General features: G+C 43.5%; 1 protein-coding gene across 2 annotated transcripts; it reads right to left on the reverse strand.

The window, feature by feature from the left end:
• Positions 1-369: 369 nt before the first annotated feature.
• CDKN2AIPNL (CDKN2A interacting protein N-terminal like) lies at positions 370-15,078 on the reverse strand. 2 transcript variants are annotated; one of them, XM_003404780.4, is made up of 3 exons: positions 14,801-15,078; positions 12,854-12,953; positions 7,120-7,244 (listed from the first exon to the last, which is right to left on the reverse strand). In XM_003404780.4, the coding sequence occupies exons 1-3, from the start codon at positions 15,037-15,039 to the stop codon at positions 7,233-7,235; spliced, it is 351 nt and encodes a 116-aa protein (XP_003404828.1). In that variant the 5' UTR covers positions 15,040-15,078; the 3' UTR covers positions 7,120-7,232. The 2 variants fall into 2 exon arrangements, with proteins under 2 accessions (XP_010588996.1, XP_003404828.1); XM_010590694.3 differs by lacking the exon at positions 12,854-12,953 and having other exon boundaries at positions 370-7,244.
• Between the last annotated feature and the right edge of the window lie 2,969 nt (positions 15,079-18,047).

Consider the following 18,047-nt stretch of genomic DNA (forward strand, 5'->3'; position numbering starts at 1 on the left):
ACTACTTAGTTTTATTTAATGCTTTAACCCTGGGACTCGAACACAATTTAGAGTTATATCTCCCAAGTTCTGGGAGATAGGGTCGTATCTGACAAATTTTGGGGTCCTGATAGTGTTTATTACAATTCCTTTGTATTGCATTCAGCAATGCAGAGTCTCAAAGACATCTCAGTTTTGTGGGAATTATATATGTAAATAATAGAAAAATCAGTAGTTGAAAAGCTGTTGTAGATAAATGAACAGGGCCTTGTGCCAAAATGGTAGTGACTTCAGTTCCCAGTGGTTTTCTAAAGTTATTCTGGTATGCGGCATACAGCAGAGATATTAGAAACTAAATTTTATTGTTAAAAAGAGTGACTTTTTATAAAGTTTTCTCTATTTATAACTGGGCTAGGGCTTTTTTTTTTTTTAAGTTGGCCAAAAAGATGAATGAGCCATGTCCTTTACAAACCTTGTTGAATGTGTGGCTCTCCCTCAACTCAGCAGCATTAGCTCCTTGAGAGTTGAACTCAAGAAGCAGGAAGGACTGGCTCCAAGCTTCCTTTTTGGTACATGGAAGATTCATACTTGGCTAAGAAGAGTGCATGAACTGACTCTCAGAACTCTGGCGTTTCGTCAGAGCTAAAGCTTGGCCACCTTAGGCTTTTATCAGTGACTTCTGCAATACCATGTTTGAGAAGACCCTAATAAAAAGGACAAATTCTTTTGAGAGGAAGCAAATAATCATTTAGCTCATTAGGTCTTTACATGGTGATATTCTTGGTTACAAGTGTGATGCTTCTGTAGTCCCTTGGGAAGGTTAGCCTACCTGAAGTCTGACCTGGAAGATTAGGATTCATGAAGTGCCATTAGGTGTGAGCTTGTGGAGAGGGGAGCAGAGCCTGTCACTGAAAGGATCCTCTGAGACTCCCCATCAACCTGAGCCATCCTTTCCTATCCTGAAGCTGCCTATCATTCTTCTGGGAGTGAGGGAGGAGTACTGTGGCGTTCTTAAGGCTGCCAAAATGCAAACATAAGAGCACTTAATGCAGACCTCTGGAGAGCAAAAGGTTGGTTTCGCTGCTTCCTGTCTGAAGCCCAAAGGATACAGTTGCCCTTTTCCCCTCCTCCTTTACAAACAAGTCCTTTTGCCAAGAATACCACAGCCCACCAGCTGAACTGGACTAGCTGGGCTCAACAGGAGAATGTCAACTGCAGAGAAACTTGCTGCTCTTTAGCTGGGCTCTGTGTAAAGTTATTTTACAAAACTAAGTTGGGAAGTTTTGTTTTTTGCTTGGTGGTGCTGGTGCAAAGACAAACAGGAAGCTGCTTACCTGCTGTATCATTTCCAAACCTGAGGGATACCTTCTTCCAGTAGAACACTGTGTTTCTGCTTGGCTTAAAAACCGTGCTGGGCCAAGAATAGGAAGGAATCCAGAACCCGTATCACCAGAGTTGGCTAAAGGCTTGGAACATTATCTCCAAAGAAAATCTTAATTGGTAACCTTACTTTGTCGCAGTGGGTTTTGGTTACAGGACTGTTCTTGTATGGGCACATAGGCTATGGTTCCAAGTGAAGACTCCCAGGAACATCAAGAGCTTACCTTCAGAGTGAAAACAAGGTCCATCCCAGGGGTGGGTACAAAGGATCTGTAAGCCAGGAAGATCAGCCAGGTAGTATCAAGGCCTGACAATAGTGAGTTTGAACCTATCTATGGGAGAAAGTTACCCTTCTGGCTTTTGTTAGTCTTTACACATTGGCTCTTTGATAGGGACTGGGTCACCTTTTGTACAGAACAGCTTGAGACCAGACCACAATCACTGTGATACCCCCTCAAGACCAGGTCTGAAGGATCAAGCTGTAAGAGATAATCTAAGCATCAAAAATGGAGACTTAAAGCCCAGGACTGAGAACCATTTTCCAGACAAACTTTGGCTGTGTCTGCTCAGACCTGGGCAGTGGACCAGGCCTCTAAGAGACAGCAAAGGGCCTCCTCCTGGCTCCAAGCTCCTAATCCTTTGGGGACACTTTAATACAAGTTTTCTTTTTTGTTATAAAAGGAGAACATAGTCATGAAAGATAATTTGGTAAATAGAGAAAAAAAAATACAGAGAGGTAGAAAGAAATGGGTCATAGTCTGGCCACCTGGGAGGTTTAGAATAGCTGGCTTAAGAAGTGGCAACCATAGGTGATGGTCCAGCTGGGGCCCGCAATTACACTCAGTGATGAGCAATCGAGTCAGTTTATAAGACAAAACCCTGGGCCGAGCTTTGTCGCCCAGCGTGCAGGAGCCCTTTCCCTGGCTAGGTGCCAGAGGCACTGCCCTCTGTACCAATGCTATATAGCAAAGGCCATGCCTATGGCAAAAACAAGTATACCCACAGGCTGTATACCCAGGTGGTACAGAGGCTCTGAAGCACCTACTATGGGAGAGGGTTGTGCAAGCCACGTAAGCTCTGGCCAAGGTTGGTCATTTCTTCATGGCAGCCCTCTGGAAGTTCTGTTTCCCCCTGCCCTCCAGAGCAGTCTGCCATTTGGTTGATGCTGCATTGTTCAGTGCCTGCTACCATTCATTCAGTCAACACATGTGCTGGGTACCTAATGGATGACAAGTTTCTTTTAGGCCTTGCTCTGCAACTTGCACTTAAAAGGTCCACCTTTGCAGCCCTGAGGATGGAGCCTGGTTGGGTGGGGTAATTGTGGGCATTCCCTTTCCTTTTGTGTAAATCTAACTTAGTTGGAGAGTTTTCATATTTTCCCTGCTTGGCCTCAAAGGGAAACTAGGGCAGGAATGAGGAAGTGGTTATGAGAGCCCACCAAGTGCCGGTACTTTGTTTTTCCACTGAATCCTCCAATAAAGATTGAAGTAGGTAGGAATCCTTATCACCACTTTGAAGATGCCCACCCTGAGAGGTAACTCAGGAGGAAGAAAATACCAGCTCACACCTACTAGAAACAGTCTTCTTAATATAACAAAATGTCAGAGGGAAAAGAAAATGCAGTCCTAACATGATGAGAATTTGCTGCTGGCTTTTACAACGTGGACTTTAACCACTAGACCCACACAGCTCAAGGCTAGCCTTGATTGTCCTTTCACTATCAATCAGTGGAGGGCCAAGACCTGCCTCAGGCCCCAACCAGCAACATTCTCCCAGGCAAGGAAGGTGGAAGGGAGGACTATATTGAAGGAATTCTTTTTGTTGTTGTTGTTCATTAGCCCATTTCTGGGCTGGGAAAGAGGGATGGGGCCCCCAGCTGAAGCTCTAAAGAGGCAGGCATCCTCGTCTGACAGCACAGTCAAGGAAGCAGCTCTGGCCAACATGCCCAGGTCTACAATGATAGATCAAATCTAATGGGACTTTAATATCAATTTCTGTTCTCTATAATTTCCAAGAAAATCTGTGTTCACGGGAAACAGTTTAATTTTTGTCAACAATTGATGGAATCTCTTTGCTTCACCTCCTTGGTGAAAGACGGCATATCTTCTACCATTTGGGGCATCTTCTAATAGTAGGTTAAAGTCACTAGAAGTGACTTGCATGATTAGACTCGGAGGGACTCAGTCAACATAATGTCGCATTAGTTCAATGAAGGGCTAAATGGTTAACGGCCAAAAAAAATATTAACTGGGTTAGTGCTTACAAATAGTGGCCCAGTTGGCTCTCAGTGTGTGGGCATCTACGGGCAAGGCTTCAAGCCCATTTCCATCACTGACAGCTCATGCAAAGAACTCTACCCGTAATGCTGGCATTGAGAGAAAACCTTTCAAACCAAAATGAGAAGGGCAGCCACCACGGTAATCACCTACCCCCCAGGATTCAACTTTAGGAGCATAGTGAAATTCGGGGAAAGAAACAATCTCACCTGGCTTATTTTTATTAAAAAGAATATAGACTCCATGTGGGCAAAATTTTTCTCCCGTTTTATTCACAGCCGCATGCTCAGTACCTAGAAAAGCACCTGGCACAAAGTGTGCAAAATATTTTAGTGAAGCAATTTCCGTATGTCCAAAAATTGTTTAAGTACTAAGACTGTCTTGCCTTGGAGGATTCATGCTGACTTTTATTCCTACGGAACAAAGTCGTCCCGAAACTATCTAGTCAAGGACAAGAGCCATGACTAGATGTTATGGCGCACACAGCCTTAGACACCAACAGAAGTTGATTGTCTTCCTCCAGACATAAGGCACCCAGCACTCTTTAGAGCTGGACAGTTGGGAAACACCCAGCTGACATTTAGGGTAACATAAACCTCATTTCAGATGCATTTTCACTGCTATTTACTAGAGATTAGCAACGCATCAGAGAATGGGCAGTGATAGTTTATACGTGAGCTACAGGTCTGAATGGATCCTGAATCCTTCCCTCTGCTAACATAGAGGATTGGTCAGGTGGGCCAGAGACAAGAGTGTTTCAAAGAGCAATTTTCTGGGTGTGGCTTGGATAACATCAAAGAGCATCATTGTTAAGGTAACTGAACACCCTAAATGAACTACACTGGATGTTAGTAATTGCTTCTCACAAGGTCTGAGACAAACAGAAAAGATCCTTTCTCGTCATTAACTTCCATTTGGAAAGTGATACTTTACCAAGTCCCTTCTTATAATCCTTCACCCCAACTCGTGGGCAGGATTGTACATATGAAGAGGCCAGAATCTTGCCGCTTGTATCTGATGTGAACTGTTCCAAGGCTGACAGTGGGCCTTTTACTATACACGAGTGCTGCAATGCAAAAATGCAGATTTCTATGCCGCTTTCTCCTTCAGAAAAACAAAGGATGAAATTCTAAAAGAGTGGTTAATTTTATAGGTGAGACAGCCGCAGAGGTTGTAAAGATGAAAAAAACAGGGAAAACAGGATCTGAAAATTTGATTTTGATTAACTAGAGAAGTCTTCAAAAAGAACTTCTGAATGATAAAAATAAAAAGCCTTTATTTAAATCAATCATCTGAACATTTAAAAATATAAGCAGTCTATTCCTGGTACATATTCACATGTCTTGATCAAATAATTAGCTATATCTGTCTCTAATACTGAATACTGGATCTTTTTGAAGAATGTAATTTTTTCAATTTGGTCTTAAATTTTTTTTCACACACACAAAGCCTAAAGGAAATTGGTATGGAGAGGGAGATGTTATTCCAGAAGAGAGCCCTGGTGGCACAATGTTAACCATTTGTTAAAACACTTAGCTGCTAACCAAAAGGTCAGTGGTTCGAACCCACCAGCTGCTCTGCAGGGGGAAAGACCTGGCAATCTGCTCCCATAAAGATTTCAGCCTAGGAATCCTCATGGGGCAGTTCTACTCTGTCATATAGAGTTGCTATTGGTTGGAATCCACTGGACAGCACACAATATTATTCCACAATTTAAACTTGCATTTTATGCAAAGGATGCATTCCTAAATGGCTATCGTTATATTTTGGCATTATCTCTCAAAAAGAAAAGGGCACGCATGATGAGAATTCTAATAAAAAATGCATCTTAAAAGTGAATAATCCTTTCTGTTTCCTCCCAGATGTCCTTTATTTGCTATTAAACTCTAGTACATTTCTGAAAAAATCAATTTCATTGGAGCAAGGGACTCAGCCATTGTTTCTGACCTAGAAGTCTCAATTGAAGGCATAGTTATAATTTGATGAATTAAAATATTTACACACACACAGTGAATAATCAGATTTTTCCACTTTGTAATTTGTTTTTTTAAGCCTCACAAATTTGTAAAGATAAATCAAAATGTAAAGAGGCTGGACTACATTTGAAGACAAAAATAGGTTAAGGCTCAGTGAGCACTATGGCTCCCTAACATTTACTATCTTAATTAATCCTTGCCATACCTCCTTGTGAGAGGTTATTTCTTTGATCTCCATTCTCCAACTAAGGCTCAGAGGAGAGAAATGGCTTATTCAGTTACAGATCAGAGATAGACTGCCTCCTTGGTCTCTTCACTCAGTCCATCCTAGTAGTTGGAAGTGGCAAGAATGTGGCCCACAAAGGGGAGCTGCCCAGCCTTAGCCTCAAGCCGTGGGTGAGTCTTGTCCCATTTTTCTGGCCCAAGACTCCATGCTTCCCCAGCAGGCTCTCCTCTTCAACACATCTGTTAAACTACCTATATTCACCAGTAGATTACACTACGGCAGGGTCCACTGTCTTTATTCTCCACTATCCTCACTTTTTTTTATCCTCAGTACCAAGCACAGTGCCTGGCACTGAATGAATCCTGCTGATGCAGACTGTTGCTCTCTAAAGGAAGCCCCTCTCCCAGTATTTATGCCTGGAGATTTCCACTTATTGTTCTAAATTAATAGTGGATACTAAAAGAGGAATCAGGAACAGGGAAGGGTACAGAAAAGATACCTAACTAAAAAGGGGCAAATTAATATAAAAATTTCAGAGACAAGCAGGACTCCAATAAACAAGTATTTCCTGAGGGGCTACATCCAAAGCAGTTCCTCAAGTCTTTAAGACTGAAGCCTCAGGCTCCCTCCAGAAAAAAACAATGTAAGCCTTAGCTCAGCAACTTGGGAGACCTTCTAGAGAATCTACAAATTGATTGGCTGCCTGGCAAAGCTGTGGAATCTCATGTCAAGGAGCTTTAAAATAAACCCAGATACTTTAGTTAGGCTGCCTCTTCCCCAAAGACAGTGGGTACCTCTGAGAGACCCTCTAAGACCTATGATTTTATTCTCACCATAAAAAAAACAGATAAGTGTGTGTGGGAAGGGGGGTATATATATGGCATCAATTTGAGGTAGAAATAAGGAAATAAAGGTTGTTTTGCCTGGGTGGGGTGGGATGGGGTGGGGTGGAGAGAGGGGCATAAAACACTCATACTTAAAAAGGAACATTGTTAAAAAATCTAAATTGTAAAATTCATTACCTGACATTATTAACATTAAAAAAAAGGCATTTTTAATAAAAACTTTGACATTTAAAAACAGAAGAGGGCCTTCCCAATGTTAATGAACTCTTAGAGTGCATGATTTATAAATACATAAAGTGCCCGTGTATACTTTTACAATGATAGTTTCCGGAAGCATAAGAACTTCTAAAAAGCCAATCCACACAGATTCCATTTCATTCCAACTGCCTCTCTTCTTTCTGTTGGTAATACCATTTCATTCCAACTGCCTCTCTTCTTTCTGTTGGTAATACCAGGAGTCTTGAAAGAGACGCTGGGGTCAATGTCACATTTATCCCAGCCTCTTTGCTGAGCCTGTAGCTGATGATGAAAATGTGATAAATCTTCTACCTTAGCTTTGATGCTGGGGAGGAGATAAGGGGGGAGAAAAAGAAAAGGTTATGTGGCCATGTAGCCCAGTGAATCAAATTCACCTTCATAAATTAAAATCTAACAGTGATGTAATATTTATGTACTACACAGATGGCATGCAGTCTTAGAAATTATTTTACTACATACAGAAAATTCCACAAAACATTGACCCCAACATCCATTTGGAAGCCTAAACCTAGTTTTCTTGACTTCTCACCTGTTATTTAAAAAAAAAAAAAAGTTGTCATTTAGTCAATTCCAACTCATAGCAACCCTAAAGGACAGAGTAGAACTACCCATAGGGTTTCCAAGGCTGTAATCTTTACGGAAGCAGGCTGCCACATCTTTCTCCCGCAGAACAGCCAGTGGGTTCAAAGTGCTGACCTTTTGGTTAGCAGCCAAGCACTTAACCACTGCACCACCAGGGCTCCTTGTGATCTGTAAGCATACCCAACTTAAAGTGATAACGGAAATACTTAAAATACAACTTTTTCCTGGCATGCTCTGCAATGAAGAGATCTAAAAACAAAATCACACAAACACTTATTGTTCTAAATTAAAAGCAGCAGAATTCAGGTAGTAATTCACAACATTTCACATTGAGTCAGGGTTTTAAGAGATGGGAAGTTTATGTATTTCTGGGTTTCACACTGTTACAAACTGTAAAAGCATGTCTGCAAATAGTGACAAGTTGAAGCAGATAGATTCTTTTTGAGTACTCTCTAGCACCTTTGGTAAATTTAAACTTGGCTATAGACAACTTTTAAGCAGGGCGTGAAGAAATCACTTTGGCTGTCACCTGGATTTGAACGGATTTCCTTAACATTTAGCAGTGAGAGTGAATCAATCTGAGAGTCTTTTTAGTAATCAGAGTTTTCAAGGTATGACCTATTTTCTAGCTAAGACTCCAGTCTTTGAGAGATATAAAAACAAGCTAAATTCCTCAGCAAAAGCAAAAAACAAGCCTTTCTCCTTTTAGGAGAATGCAGTTATTACCCAAAGAAACCATCTTTAGTCCAAAGTGACAAAGAACCCCCCAGGCCATCTCCTGAATTTCTGATAGAACAGACCAAGACTACAGCAGCACAACAGCTGCCGCTGACTATGGCCACTGCACGTATGGACAACATCTTTCCAAAAGGTATTGGCAGCTAATCCAGTCATCCTGACTCTGGTATTACTGAGTCCACCGCACAGCGAGACTAGCCTTTGGTGTCAGACACAGCCTTCCTGGCTGCTTCAATTTCCAGTGGATAACGGAAAAGCACAGGTAACTCCACGGAGCGTGTATCTTGTGATACAAGACCTCCCCTGATTTAACCAATCTGACAGGTTGAATTTTTTTTTTTTTTAAATACTCACCAATACTTGCTTCCTTAGAATCCCAGCTCTTTCCACACCAATGGAGTGGCTGCTCCATACCTCAGAGCTTGCCAAGACTGGACATAATGCTAAAAAGAAAACCAAAACCTACCTCGATGCCTTCAGGTCAATTCCATCTAATAGCAACCCTACAGGACAGAGTAGTGACATCCCAGAGGATTTCCAAGGCTGTAATCTCTAAAGAAGCAGACTGCCACATCTTTCTCCTGAGGAACAACTGGTAGGTTCAAAAAACGGACCTTTTGGTTAGCAGCCGAGCACTGAACGACTGCACCACCAGGGCTCCAATGCTCAAAAGAAATGTAGGCAAACTTGTTCTCCTAACTTTTCTTTCATATTTCATATACAGTCATTTTCCATAATGTCATTTTCCCTCTTGGGATAAAAATGCTCTCAGGGAAAATGGACAAGTAATTACACTGACAACTTCTTTCTTTGAGCCAATAATGATAGCTTCTTATTCCTCGTGAATCACTCCCCCTTCTCCTTGATTAAGACAATACCTTGGAAAAATTAACTCTGACAGTCATGGTAATAACACCCTTCCTCAGTCAGCTGCTGCTCTTTGTTAATTATCACTCATTAATGGCTAAGCTGATCAAAGGCTGATAGTAGGTGTCTAGGAATGGCTGTTAGAAAATTGAGATTATTTTCCGAATATATTCGTGTTTGAATCTCTTTCAAAAGAAAAACCATACACTGCAACTGCTTGACAAATCACGCCTGTCAGAGGCCAACACACATTTCTTTTCTCAGACCAAAATACCCAGAACAAAAAACCAGCTGGACAGACCACAGAGATTACTTGCCTCAAAGCTGCCTAATAGCCATAAAGTATTTTTAAAATCTTACTTTAATGAGCGACGTGTCTAAGCTATCTTCACTGTCTGGGTCTTAAGATACCAACAATGCCAGGCAATTCACTTCTGCTTGCTAGCTGGCTTTAAAATCCAACTAAACTCTTTAATTTTAGAGCTAAGGATCAATTCTGGGCAGAAGAACAACAGACGTTTTCAGGTGCGTGGCTTGACACCAGGTTTTTTGTCTCTGAGCTGACAGTGTTGCCTAATGTTTGCCAGCTTCCTCTATTACATGCAAAACCTCAGGGAAGGGACAAAACTACTGCTGGGAAGTCCTTGGGTCTCTGTGGCCTCTTTCCATTGGGCTCCCTAGGCGGTCTTCAATGGAGAGGGATGCCTTCAACAAAACATAAGTCTGTTGTGGCACCTAGACCAGGTGACCTGTTCTCAGGATGGGCTTCTCTAGGATGGGCAAAACTCTATGTGCCCTCTAAGTATCTCAGTTTTCAGAATCAGCTAAATTTCGTTTTCAGTGGCATTAACAGTTTAAAATTAAACTTGGTTACTAAGAAAACGTAAGTTTAATTTGAAGGAAATTGAAACACACATAATCCAAAGATGTTATGATGGAATTATAGCCTTCCTTCTGGCTTCGTCCAGGTAGTTAAGTGCTAATGATTGGTATAATGACAGCAGTGGTGTTTACGGATGCCAGGTTCATGCCTGAGGACACTTCTCTGGAGAGGCACACTGTACAGTCACAACCAAGAATGCACAGCCCAGGGCAGAGGCTCTCTATAATTGTGAGGTTCAAGACCATTTTTCAATTTTTAAGTTAAACAGACCACCTCTTCACACGCAACACACCCACTTTTTCACAATGGTCTACGAATAATGTTTGGGACATGCCTACCAATGAAAAAAACCTCCGTAGTCTCCCAGGGATCACCTTTCAGCCAAACAATAGACAGGCCTATAAAGTGAATAATAACACCCATGAGGAATGCGCTCCTCAGAACAATCAACCACATGAGACTAAAAGGGCAGCATTTGCCCAAAAACAAAGTTCAGAAGACAGTAAAGATGGGCGAATGGAAATGGGAAACCCAGGAAGGAAGTTGATAGAGTGCTATCACATTGACGGGACTGCAACTAAGGTCACAAAACAAAATGTGTATAAATCGTTGAATGGGAAACTAATTTGCTCTGTAAACTTTCACCGAAACCACGATAAAATGTTCAAAAAAAAAAAAACCTCCTTAGTCTCCTCCAGGGTCTGCAGTCCAATATCATAAAGTGGTCTGATCTCTAGCCTAGCATACTGGAAAGAATAAAACTACCTTTCAGAAGCCATACAAGACAGAGAAGTAATAATGTAGAACTGATGGAAAAAAAATAGATCTGAGGGAAGGTAGAATACCTCTCGAGAACAAAAAGCAAGGAGGGAGTCTGCCATAAGCAGTGAAGAGGTGAAGGCTCAGCCCATTCCCTTCCCGTCCCACCCAATGGAGGGCTCTCAGCAGCTGTCTAGCCCCTCCTTGGCAGGGTCCCAGGAACTTCATCCCTCTGAGATACCCAACCAGGACTGTCAAGGAATGTTTACAAGTATCACATAAGGGGATCCATAAAGCCCAATTCACATGGCTCCCTGAAACTTTTGGTTCCAGGTTCAGATTAAAAACTAAAAGGAGGATTTTTAGGAAAATCATCTGAAATTAAGTGGGAAGTGCTGTTTGGGCCTGGCATACTTTCTGGACAGCTGAGGATTTGATTAGTTACCTAACACCCACCTAGATGGAGACCACCTTAAGGGCCTTGCCTCCCAAAACCAGACCAAATTGGGGTGAAGCAAGGGCTGACCTACGTTTCTGAGGGCAGAACTAAAACGGGGTAACAGACTTTTACTCCGTTGCTTTTGGTCAATTTAATATGCACTTTTCTGAGCACCTTCTCTGGGGTAAGCCTACACTAGGTTTTAGAGTTATAAGCACCAAACTTTATGTGCCATTTCTTTCCTCAAAAAGGTCACAATCTGGGGGCAAAAGAGGCACACAAATAACTATAAGTCACAAATTATGCTCTAGAAGAGGCCTGCATAAAGTGCCAATGGAACTTTGGGATATAAGGGAACAATTCTGCTGCCTGAGGAGACAGAGGCAAGTTAGAATAAGAATGTCTGGGAGTGATTCTGGAAAGCAGCTGCGATGAACAGCCCTATCCACTAAGGTTCCTTCTGTCGCATGCCCCAAAGTCCTAATAGAAGGATCTAGGCAACAGCTCACTGTGTAAAAAGTCCATAGCCACAGACCAGACTAGGCCTTGAAGAACAGGGAAGAGCTATGGTGTCTGGACATTACTCCTGCTACATTCTCATCAGCAAGTTGGAGTGGCCAAACAAGTCTGGTCTGGCTCTCATCAGCTGGGGTGAGGAAGAGTTACTGTTACCAATAAGATTTTTTAAGAAGTGGGAAACTTTAGCATTCTGGCCAACATTTACTTAAAAAATCAAGGAAAAAGCTCAAAACAGGATGTACCCAGGAAAATGGAAGGGGTCAAGTTTATGTGTTACTCCACTCACAATGCAGAATTTATCATACTGTGTTGTTATCTAATTATGAAAAGGTTTATAGCAATTACGGGGAAATAGGAATGAAAGGCTTAATCTAAGATACAACTGTTGGTCTCTACTCGTCCAGAGCAAAAGAAACAGAAGGAAACCAAAGACTCAAAGAAACTAGGCTACAGAACCAATAGTCTACACAAACAATGACATCACCTACTTTGAAAACAGAAGAACTAGATGGTGCCCTGTTACCACTATCAACCCTTCCAACCAGCGGCTCTTTAGACGGTCTCAGATAGAAAGGGAGAAAAATGTAGGAAAAAACTCAAACTCCTAAAAAAAAGGCCAGACTTACTGAGACAAATGAACCCCAAGACTATTGCTCTGAGACACTCTCTAAACTTGGAACTCAAACCACTCCCAGAGGTCACCTTTCAGCCAAATGACAGATTGGATCATAAAATAAATATCAGCTGTGAGTACTGTGCTCCTCAAAATAACTGTCTAGATGAGACCAAATGGTTAACATTTACCATAGGCCAAGGATGAGAAAGCAAGGGGGACAGGGAAGACAGATTAATGGAAACAGAATAACTGAAATGGAAGTAATGAGAATGCTGATAATACTGTGAAGAATATAATCAATATATCACTAAACAATATGTATAGAAATCCTTAAATGAGAACCAATTTCCTGGGTAAACTTCCACAATAAAATTTTTTTTAAAAATGAAAGGGCTTAGACCTTTTGGACTAAACAAGAACATTCAAAAAGCGACACACTCTACACATATCTTAAAGGCAGGGGCTGTTAACTACACTATTTTATTAAATGCACTTGGAAATCCTGTTTACCTTTTTCATTAATTCACTTCTGGTTGTAAACTGTGGCAGGTCTTCCACCTCAATCCCATCCGCCATTTCCATCACCTTGTCTAAAAGGTCTTTGTTGTAACTGCACAATAAAAAGTAGTAAGGGAAAAGCCTTGGAAAAATTATTTGTCACTGTAGGTTAATATGAAATTGCTGGTTGCTGGGCTTTAAACTCAACTCTCAAAGAACTGATTTGATATTGCAAGAGAAACCTATTAACATGTTCAGCAGCAGGTTAGGCAACAGTTCTTCCTGCTTATGGATACAGAAGTGGGCTTTAGGAATACCAAGAGAGCAGATGTTTTTATATTTATAAAAATAAAGGCACCATACCTCTGTTAGTACATATTCTTGGATATGGTATGAAGGCCAAAAAATAAATAAATAAATTTTTAAACACACGTGGAATGTTAGTCTAATAAAAATGACATTATTTGCTCAGTTGCCCAATTCTCTGCCATTTGCCTAAACTTGGATAGATCCTGTTAAAAAAGAAGGCAGAGAGAAGGAATAGATGCATCTAACACTGCTTCCCCAAATCCTATTCTAATGACCCTCAATGTCTGAAAACCAAACTTAGTGGCTTAGGCCTGGAGAGGCCACGTGACCAGAGGCAGGCAGCCATCCAGGTATAGTCATAAGTCATCCTGTTATCCTAACACAATTTCAGGAAATTCTAAAATAAAAGAGTGTGGGGAGTACCCAGATTTGCCACCTTCCTCGTGGTGGGTTATGAAACCAAAAACCGAACTCGTTGCCATCAAGTTGATTCCGACTCATAGTGACTCTACTGGACAGAGTACAATTGCCCTACGGGGTTTCCAAGGCTGAAATCTTTATGGAAGCAGATTGCCACATCTTTCTCCCACAGAGCAGCTGATGTGTTTGAACTGCCGACTTTTCAGTTAGCAGCTGCATTCTTAACCACTGCACCAGCAGAGCTCCGTGGTGGGGTATAAAAGCAAAAAAATCCACTGCTGTTAAGTCCATTCTGACTCATAGAGTCCTATAGGACAGAGCAGAACTGCTCCATAGGGCTTCCAAGGCTGTAAATCTTTACAGAAACAAGCTGCCATGTCTTTCTCCTGCAGAGCAGCTGGTGGGTTCTAACCACCGACCTTTGCGTTAGCAGCCGAGTACTTAACCACTGTGCCACCACTGGGCTCCTGGGTATACCAAACCAAAAAACCAAACCCATTGCTGTGGAGTTGATTCCAACTCAGAGCGAACCTATAAGGGGTGCCTTAACAGGCACTCCAAAAGCAGGCCCTTGCCATCTTGCTGCAGTAGCCAGGATGCAGTGGGCTTCCGACCCTGACAAAAAGGCTTCTGTTATTTTTCATAAGAGGGACGGCAGGCAGGCAACCCTGGCACCTGCTCACAGCCCAGCAGGCCGGTGACTGGGGAGTAATAGTCAATGGACAGAGATTACATCCTGCCAGAAGTGGTAAAATCCACCTGTCCTGCCAGAAGCTGCATAACCCTTAGGTCTATCCCTTCCCCTCCCTCAGCTTCTTCATCTGTAAAATGGGGGTCTTGGTGTCTGTCTCCGCACGGTTATCATGGGGGTTAAAGGAGCTAACAGACTTAAAACGCACTCAGTAAAAGTTATGGTCTGAGCTAATTACTGTAATAATAAAAATAACAATGGCAACTTCAGCTCCTACCAAGTATTGAGCCCTTGCTGGATGACAGCCCTGTGCTAAGTGCTTTTCACCTTGTAGTACAGTAATCATCACAACAACGCCTCTTCCAAATGAGAAAACTGCGACTCAGAAAAGTTATCTTTCCAAGGGACTACCAGGGTGGGAATCAGCCGCAGGCCGGACCAAGGCGGTTGAAGGTTCAGCGGGTTCAGCCTGGGGCAAAGAATCGATTCAGGACAAAGCCATGGATGAGGGCTGTGGATCGGAGGGCAGGGGACCGCACCTGCAGCCCAAGAAGAGGTGGTTAGCCCAGACCATGGAGAGGGACAGCAGCTGGTCCAGGCGGCCGCCGCCGTCGGGCGGGTCGCGGTAGTCGGGCAGGTGGCGCAGGATGAACTCCATCCGGGCTTTCCATTGCTTCTCGCTCTCGGAATAGGAGCGGAACTGCTCCGCGAAGTCAGCCGCCTGCCTCACCCCCGAAACCAGTTCCTCCACCGCAGCAGCCGCCTCGCCACCCACCATGGCTCCCGCCGCCGCCAAGCGCCGTACCGGCCCACCGCCTTCCCGACGCGCACCGCGCCACTGCACGGCGGCTAGAAGAGCCCCAGCGGCACACGACTGCTCTGGAGGACCGGCCTGGAGCGCCCTCGCGGGGACTGGCGGTCCTGAGGGGGAGGACCTGCCGGCTGAGCCCGGCCCCTCAAACCTCCGCAGCTCGCGGCGCCTAACGCCAGTCTACCCAGACACTGCAAGGACTGTTTGCTGACCACCCAGCGAGGAACGAGACGGTAACTGAGGCCTCCACGCACAGAATCAGGGCGTCCCCCTTCCAGTTGGGCAGCCACCTGACAGCCGGAACTACACTGTGTCCTTCATGCCCTGGGGGGATCCTCAGGCACCGCCTCATCCTGAGCGACGTCAGGGGTCCTGGACTCAGACCTGTCAGTACTGGGGTCATGCATGTGACTGTCTGGGGTTCATCTTTGATCGATTCTCAATGGTCTCGACACCCCATCTAGCTTGTGGGCGCGCCTTTCTGGAGCAAGTCCATTCCATTCATCTAACCAATAAAATCCTGCCAGGCAGTTTGCTAGGTGCTGGGTATATACAATGAGAGAAAAGTCAGAGTCTTGCTCTAATGAAATTTCCTGTCTAGTGAGGGAAGCACACATTAGTGAAATAATTGCTCAAGTAAATGGAAAATTCCAACTCTTGACAAGTATTAATACGACTGCTATGACAATGAATAAATAGAGGACCTGATCCAGACTTGGGGCCAGGGAAGGCTTCTCCAAGGAAGCAATGCTGGAGAACTGAGAGATGTGTAGGAGTTAACTCGGTAAAGGAGAGCAGGCCATAGCAAGAGAGTCTGACCTGGCAAGAGAGCAGCAAGATCTGTGTGACTGGCTCCTAGAGATCCCAGAAGAGTAGAAGAGATGAGACTGCAGAAGTCAGTCAATAGACCACCAATAGGGATTGTGATCCAGATCCAAAGACAAACGGAGAACCAATGAAGGATTTTAATGCAAAAGACCTCTTTAAAGTGTTAAAAAGCAAAGATGTCACCTTAAAGACTAAGGTGCGCCTGACCCAAGTCATGGTGTTTTCAGTCACCTCCTATGCATTTGAATGCTGGACAATGAATAAGGAAGACCGAAAAAGGGTTGATGACTTTGAATTGTGGTGTTGGTGAAGAATATTGAACATAACACCAACTGCCAAAAGAACGAATAAACCTGTCTTGGAAGAAGTACAGCCAGAATGCTCTTTAGAAGTAAGAGTGGCGATACCATAGCTCACATACTTTAGACATGTTATCAGGAGAGATCAGTCCCTGGAGAAGGACATAAACCCAAAAAACCAAACCCATTGTCGTCAAGTTGATTCCAACTCATAGCAACCCTATAGGACAGAGTAGAACTGCCCTATAGGAGAATGACATCATGCTTGGTAAAGCAGAAGGTCATTGAAAAAGAGGAAAACCCTCAACGAGATGGATTGACACAGTGGCTGCAACAATGGACTCAAGCATAGCAACAATTGTGAGGATGGTGCAGGACCACGCAGTGTTTCGTTCTGTTGCACACAGGATTGCTGTGAGTCAGAACTGACTCGACAGCACCTAACGACAAACAACGACAAATGACGTCTGCGTTTCCAAAAGATATTGGAAGGAGCTGGAATGGATGTGTCCAGAGGAGATGAGCAGATAGGCCTGAGGGTGTTTATTTAACTGGCATGACTCTGCTGCCTGTTCTGGGGTCAAGTAGTAGACCCCCTGAGAGACAGAAGGGCCTCCTTGTAAGTGGTGAGTTCCCCATCGCCAGAAGCATTCAAGTACCATAACTAGGAAATCGTTTGACTCTCTGTCAGTCTTAATAGGCTTTCCCCATGGTCCAACATCAAATGTAGGGTTGGAGTACAGAGCTGGGCCTAGAATCCAGGATCTAGGACTATAGTGCAGGTCCTACGTAGTGAGTGGGGCCCAGGGGAGGATCTGACCATGTGCTGTCTACTGCTTCTGCAGCTTCTGTTAGGGTATCAGGACCCCCAACAGACAGAAGCCAGATACAGCATGGAAATACCAGGCATTCTGAGCAGTAGACTGTGCCTAAAGACCCATCCCCAGGCTCAGGGACACTCCTTTGTGGTTAACAGTAGAGTGGTGCGCTATTCACACCCAAGTGGCCAGAGAGCGTAGAGCAGGGTCTGTGAAACCAAGGACAGACCCAGCTTCTCCTGGCAATCAGAAATAGGGGTCCAGAGCTGGGATTCCCAAAATTGAACACAGATCACATCTCCTGAGGTGCTTGTTAAAATAGCAGATTCCACATGGATGGACCTTAATAAGGTTATGATAATGAAATAAGTGAGTCACAAAAGGACCAATTATATGATCCCATTGTGCAAAGTATCTAGAATAGGCAAGTGTATAGAGACCAAAGTTTATTAGTGGCTACCAGTGGCAGGAGGGAGGGAGGGAGAAAGGAGGACTCAGTGCTTAGGAGACACTGAGCTTCTGTCAAGAGTAATGGAAAAATTTGGGAACGGGTGAGGGTGATGGTTAAACAACATGATGAATGTAAGTTAATGTCACTGAACTGTACATGTGTAGAATGCTGAAATGAAAAATGTTTTGTTACAAGTGTATTTACCACACACGCACAAAAAACAGCAGATACTCAGGCACCACCACTGGATGCTCAGAGTCAAGACTCCAAGTAATTCTGATTCCAAGTCCAACTTTGAAAAACACTCAACGTTCCTGAGGGTTTTCTGAGCCAAATTTTTGATCACCTGATTGCACAGTGCGGAGGCTGGGCCAGAAATAGGAACCTGGGCTCTGTGAACAACACCTGCAGTGACACAGCCAAGTCCACATTGGGATGTGAAAAAGCTCGGGGTCATCCAGCAATTACCCTATTTAGCATCCCTTTTGGCTATGATGGGGTATATGCATATATGTCCATACTTAAAAATATTCAGGCACGCATAAAGGTTATAAGAACCCAAAAGTCCGCAAATAGGTA

This window comes from Loxodonta africana, chromosome 2 (genome assembly GCF_030014295.1).
Source record: "Loxodonta africana isolate mLoxAfr1 chromosome 2, mLoxAfr1.hap2, whole genome shotgun sequence".
Taxonomy (NCBI): Eukaryota; Metazoa; Chordata; class Mammalia; order Proboscidea; family Elephantidae; genus Loxodonta; species Loxodonta africana.

Excerpts from the sequence above, each read along its gene's own strand:
- CDKN2AIPNL (XM_010590694.3), bottom strand. The coding sequence starts at position 15,039 with ATGGTGGGTGGCGAGGCGGCTGCTGCGGTGGAGGAACTGGTTTCGGGG. Across the intron at positions 7,245-14,800 it reads CACCTCTTCTTGGGCTGCAG|CATCAAAGCTAAGGTAGAAG; the intron begins GTGCGGTCCCCT and ends TCTCCTCCCCAG.